Source organism: Amblyomma americanum, chromosome 5 (genome assembly GCF_052857255.1).
Source record: "Amblyomma americanum isolate KBUSLIRL-KWMA chromosome 5, ASM5285725v1, whole genome shotgun sequence".
Classification (NCBI taxonomy): Eukaryota; Metazoa; Arthropoda; class Arachnida; order Ixodida; family Ixodidae; genus Amblyomma; species Amblyomma americanum.
In genome coordinates, this window is record NC_135501.1 from 10,771,449 (window position 1) to 10,777,448 (window position 6,000).

Here is a 6,000-nt window from a genome sequence, read left to right on the forward strand (position 1 = left end):
TTCAAGCGGTGCATCCAGTTTCTGGAAATCACCGGACCAACACCACTGGCAAACTTTTACTGTAGCCTTGTCCGATACTTTCAGCAGTTAGGGTTCTTGTTACGGTGAAGGGTGACACTTGTCGCGCAGTTGTGTCCGCGTGCTCGCTAGGGACCACGTGGAACCTCGTAAGTTGTTTGCGTTTATTTTAATTCGAAGTTACTTCGGTGCGCCCTCGTTTCGGAGGGCGTTCGATTGCAATAAAGGATGTAGCCATAACATACTTGCCTATTCAGCCGCGGAGGCAGCCACCCACCAAGGAGCCCAGCGAGGGGACAGGACAGGAACTTGTAACCAAGTCTTGCCCTCGCCAGCCACAAGGCTAACCCCAGACGCCCATAAAGAAGGAAAAAACAGGGAAACGAGGAGACAGGACCGTAGTCGGAAAGAAGATGGGAAAGAAATAGATGGATAGGAGGACAGAAAAAGGCGACTGCCGATTTCCCCCGGTCGGGCCAGGCCGGAGGTACAGAAAAAGGCGACTGCCGATTTCCCCCGGTCGGGCCAGGCCGGAGGTGCCGTCTACAGGAAGCAATGGCCAAACTGGTGTGTTGCTTCCGCCAAGGGGCCTTAACGGTCCAAACGCTCGGCATCGGCTCAACCACCAGGGTCCCCTTTTCTCCGGGCACGGCGATGCCACGCACGGCTAGGCGCGGGTTCTCGGGTCCGTGGTGATGCACTGTTCACCGTCATCCCCTTGCGAGGATGTCCCTGCGGATGCTCGGGAGCTTGTGGTGTCGCCACTCACCAACGTCTGCAAGCTGCAGACGCCCCCCGGCTGGGAGAGTCAGATGCCTGCCAGCTTTCATTGGCATATGCTTCACGAAACGTAGTTGTGAGAACGCGCGTGTGTGCACGTTGGCCTTCTTAACCCCAGTACCGCATGCTCTGGGTTTGTATGTACACGGCTGCGTGTCTCCCACGTAGGCTGCCCCAGAGCGCTTCAGGTCTGTACGAATCATAATAATGCAAGTATATATTTACAAACGCCTGCAGCTCCAGCCCGGCAGTTGCAGGTTCCTTCAATCACAGTTCCATTTGACGAGAGCACAGCAGCAGTGTTATATAATTTCGCAAAAGAGAACGATGCCTCCACGGTTGCTTTAACAAAAGTGGACCTATCAGCCTTGCAAATATGAGTACTGCGAACCATCTCTGATTTAAACATCCTGTATCCGATTACAGTATGCTTCTGAGCACCATGTGCATTCTAATGTGCCAAGATTTCTTGCTCTGAGAACATATCCAGCACGTTTTTTAACAGCTTTGTCAATGGTCCTTACGCAACCTTGCTTGAAGAAGAAGTGCATTATGATTATCTCGTAGTGGTACCTGCAACATGGTTTGGTTGCAGGTGGTTTGGTCTCCCTTGTGTGTTGTCCTAAGTGCGCTTTATATAATATTTGAAAATGAAAAACCAACTAGCTCAGATGTCAATTCTGCTTCAGTTTGGTTTTAAGTGGGCTTAACGTCCCGAAGCGACTGAGGCTATGAGAGACGCCGTAGTGAAGGTCTCCGGAAATTTCGACCACCTGGGGTTTTTTAACGTGCACCGACATCGCACAGCACACGGGCCTTTAGAATTTCACCTCCATCGAAATTCGACCGCCGCGGCCGAGATCGAAACCGCGTCTTTCGGGTCGGCAGCCCAGTGTCATAACCACTGAGCCACCTCGGCGGCTTACCTGCAACATGGGTATAAGGAAGTGTCAAAATGTTTTCTTCGGCACTCCACCTATATACAAAGCGTTGAAGCATACACAGCTAATTATGGGATCACTAATGCGATCTTGAAATAAAAGAGTATTCATACAATGTGTCTTGCTCACTTGTGGCAAGCATGCTTGAAAATAAACGCTGAACTCGTTTCTTTTACTACGCGCTGCCGTGAAGAATGTTGCACAAGGACGGGCTCGGTAAACCACTAGCTAACTTAAAACTCTGAGGCCGTCCTAGTACAAGGTAGTGGCGCGTCAATGTTTTCCAGGTTAGCCGAAATACCCGCCGCAGTTTTTTTTCGACCGCGTTCGCGTTACTTGCAGCCACCGAGGCACGTTCATATTTTGGCTGCGTGTATCTGCACTCCACGGTAGTAAGAAATGGACACCGCGACCGAGATCGTACGACCTGTCAAACTCGTTGAATATGGCATAAACAGCAACTGCTATCTGTATTGCGATGCTATGCTCAGCTACACAGAATGTAACAGTGCTAATAGAAGAGCGTGTTGGTTTTGTTTCGAACTTACTGCGCGCTATTAAAACAACACTGAGACAAGAAAATGCGCTGCACAAGCTAAGCGCCAACTAAGCTACTTATTTCTTGCAAGATGTAGTTTATGAAACGTATATGCTCTGTCCGTTTCTTTCGCCGATATACTTGTTTCAGACTCGTGCTTAGATTAAATAGCACGCTGTAACCAAAAGACTGAATGGCCAGTGCTCGATAACGAGGTATTTTGCTGAAATACACCGCATGCATTCTCATAAGAGCGTGTCGCTTTGTTGCAACCAACATGAATGTACTGTACGCTACGTACTACGCCTGCCGCCGCGACAGCTGCACAAACCTGGAACGTTCGCGACGGGCGACCAGTAACAAATAAATGCACTGTTAGCGCGTGCTCGCCGGCAAAACACGCCTGCTAGCCGTAGGATCGCGCTCGTACCTTCTGCAACATGGCTATAAAACGCTGAGAAAGGTGTTGCTATGCAACACAAGCTGAGAGCGCAAGACGCTGGCAGATATGCGCGCTTTTCGTGCGCTCACGTGCGAAAATACGCCCTTCGGGATCGTAGCATCGGCAGCATAACCACAAAAAGTTTTACGGCAATGTAACGATCACTTGTCTCTTGCGCGGTGGAAACATGCAACAAAAGTATTAAGAGCACTCCGAAAAAGGTTTTTTTTTTACCTGCTGTTGCGCGGCGTCCATTGCGTACCACTCCTGCGGCGGATCCTGCCCGGCAACATCGCTCACAATTCCCAGCCTGCTTTGCGGTGGTCGCTTAGGAGGCGCGCACAACTTTCCGATATGGTCAGTTCCACTCGGCCAGCTGTAGTTATCGCGTAACTCCAGGGTTAAGAAGAGCTAAACCACATCCATTTTTTCTTTTCAGTGGAACTGCTTTTAATGGTAGCGGAATGTCGTCACGACCCTGTAGACCATGCAATTAGAAAATCTCTAGTGACGTCTTCCTTGTGCTGTGTAATCGTTCTGTAGTGTTGTAATACCCGTGCGAGGAGATGTGGTTGTGATGTCGCGACCAATCCCGATGTTCTCGATACGCCACCGTCGACTACGGTGACTTCTCCGCTGACCCTTGACCCCGTCGCGTTACAGGACACCTTCATAAAATTCAACGAGCTCGTGTGTCCTCGTATACATAGGTTTTCTTCATTTGCTTCGCTTAAGGAAGTATAGACACCTAATTTTGATGGGCATGTTTTCTTCTTTACAATGATGTGGAAGGCACTAGTGCGCATGAATCACCGTGTGATATTTGCTTAAGACTCCTACATAATTTATAATCGAATTTTTTCTGTCATGCTGTTTCAGTTTCGGTTTCAACAGGCGAACAATGGCTGTGATGTCAAAGAGTGCTTTTATGTCACGTAAGGCATGGAAAAACGTCGATGCAATATCTGCTTCATCGTTTTTATTCCTACAGTGCTGAAGGCAGCCTTCCTCAAGAGCCGGAATGACACAGAATGTGGAAGCAGTGATTATATTGTGTTTTTTGTCTCACGTCACCTGTACGCACATGCTGACGTCACAGTCCTCATTGGGCCGTTGAAACCAAACCAGCACGAGAAAGAAATGCCATTGTAAATTATTAAGCTGTCGTAGGAAAAAACCAGGTGGTAATCCATGTATAATAATGCCTTGTACATCACTACAAATCACAAAACAAGCACCCAAAAGTTAAATTTCTCTACTCCTTTACGGCACGACCGCATCACGAGGTTGTTTCTTATCGACGGTTTGACGAAAAGTGTTGCTTACAACCGTTCAGCAAGAAAAGTAATAAACAACAGAGATTAGCAAGATATGCTTGCCTAATAAAAACCTTCAGCCCTTTCATTCTTTGCTGTTTTCCTTGAGGCCTTTATCGAAGAGTGTTTAACTTCAAACGTCTGTTAAACACAGTGCGTTGGGAATAACTCCTCGGCTTTCCCATGCTTCCGCGGAGCTTTCACCTTACAGCACGCGGAAACGGCAGAAGACGATAAATACTGCAGCAACGAACGAGAAGCATAGAAACCGTTCAAGTTTATTTGAATGTAGTCTAGTGCTCATAGACCAGTTCGCGGGAAGGACATTCGCTTTAAAAGAGGGTTTTACTACCCTGCTTGTTAAGCGATGCTTTCAACGTCACAATGGCTTCATTTAAATGCAGTTTTTACTAAACCAGGTGTGCCGACAGCGGACCTTAAAGAAACCGGAGAAATGCTTGCGACCGGAGTCGTTTAAAGCGTTTAAAATTCAGTTTTCTATATCAAATTGACTAAAAACGGCAGAAACCACAGAGAAATTTCCTACTTACCAAATCATATTGCCAGCTTCATTAATATTGGCGATATGAATGTTGTATCGAAGTATCGACCATACAGTGATGAGTATCTATACCGGAAATAAAACTTCGCTCGGTATCTTGTATCCGTGTCGAAGTACAATTTTTGGGAGTGTCGTTATGGAAGGTAATTTTTTCAAGTATCGTGCTCAGCCTTGTTTTGGATTAGGCAAAGACGGCTCAGCAGCAACTTTGATGCTTACCTGAAACCACATGAAGATTGTGTAAAATCGCAGCGTCCGCGAGCGGAACAGGTCGCAGAGTGGCCGCGCCGTTACAGATGCGCCATCCTTGGGCGCGTCGGCCGCCATGCCGAGAACGAGCCTTTGGACCTCTCCCTCGGGCAGGCCGTTGAAGCGGGCCGAGCTGGCTACCACTCGTTGGGCCTCGTCGAGACGGCCCCGGCTGAGAAGCCAGCGAGCCGACTCGTGCACCAGGCCCGAGCAGGCCAAGATCAGCGCCGCGTTGAGCAGCATGAGTGCATGCAGACCGCGCCAGCTGGGCAGTGCCGGGGAGAGCCAGGCGGCGCACACGGCCCCCAGGGAGAATCCTGCTGAGATGGCCACGCTGTCCACGTAGCGAAGGCGAGGCTCCAGGGACTCTACGAGCAGCACGTCGAGAGAGGGCGCCGAGGCGGCTCCTACAGAGGTCAGCAGCCGACACAGCGCGTAAACGGGAGCACTGGGGGCGGCCACGGAACCCAGGCAGCCAACGGCGTGCACTGCGGCCCCGCAGAGCAGAGCGCTCCGCCGGCCATTCCGGTCCGAGAGGCGACCGAAGGCCAGCGCACCCAGGGCCAGTCCAGCCATGGACAGGCACTGGCAAAGCGGGACCAGCCATCGACGCTCGCACACCAGGCCGAACTCGTGGACGGCCGTGCGCCGACCGTAGGCGTCCGAGGGCTCGAACTCGATCCGTCCGCAGGCACCCAGGTGGAGGGCTGTGCATGCGTTGCGATTCCAAGAATCTCCGCACCGGATGGGCAATCCTCCGGGCAGGACGAAGGCCGACCCGATGGTGTTGAACGCGAGGAAGAAGTTGCTGCTCGCCACCAAAAGGGCCAAAAGCCGCTGCATGGGCGCCAGACCCCACTCGGGAACAGACACCATCGCGTCTTTCACTCTGAGCCTCTGCTTCTCGAAGCCCCGAGAGCTGGATCTCCTGTGAACTTCGTGCGTGCTTTCGAAACGGCGTGCCTTGGCGGCATCGCGTAACAGTTTTGTGCAGCTGCAACTGGACACCCGACAGGTGGCGATTTTTTTGCGCTCCTCGCAAGCACTTTTGGAATGTCTTCCTCTCGTCTTTCCCAGTCGCCCAGCGTCAGCGCAGCGGCTTCGTACATGCACTGTTTCTAGGCGCGGTGCTTGCGCGACCACTGGTCATTTCT

At 50.9% G+C, this 6,000-nt stretch overlaps 1 protein-coding gene across 1 annotated transcript in view; it reads right to left on the reverse strand.

Annotated features, from left to right (window-relative positions):
• The window catches only part of LOC144134574 (organic anion transporter 3-like), an 83,007-nt gene extending 77,258 nt beyond the window's left edge, over positions 1 to 5,749 (reverse strand). Inside the window, exon 1 of the mRNA XM_077667471.1 lies at positions 4,817 to 5,749. Within this exon, the coding sequence (XP_077523597.1) occupies positions 4,817 to 5,722 (906 nt within the window). The 5' untranslated portion in view covers positions 5,723 to 5,749. The remainder of the gene's footprint in view (positions 1 to 4,816) is intronic.
• Positions 5,750 to 6,000: the final 251 nt, after the last annotated feature.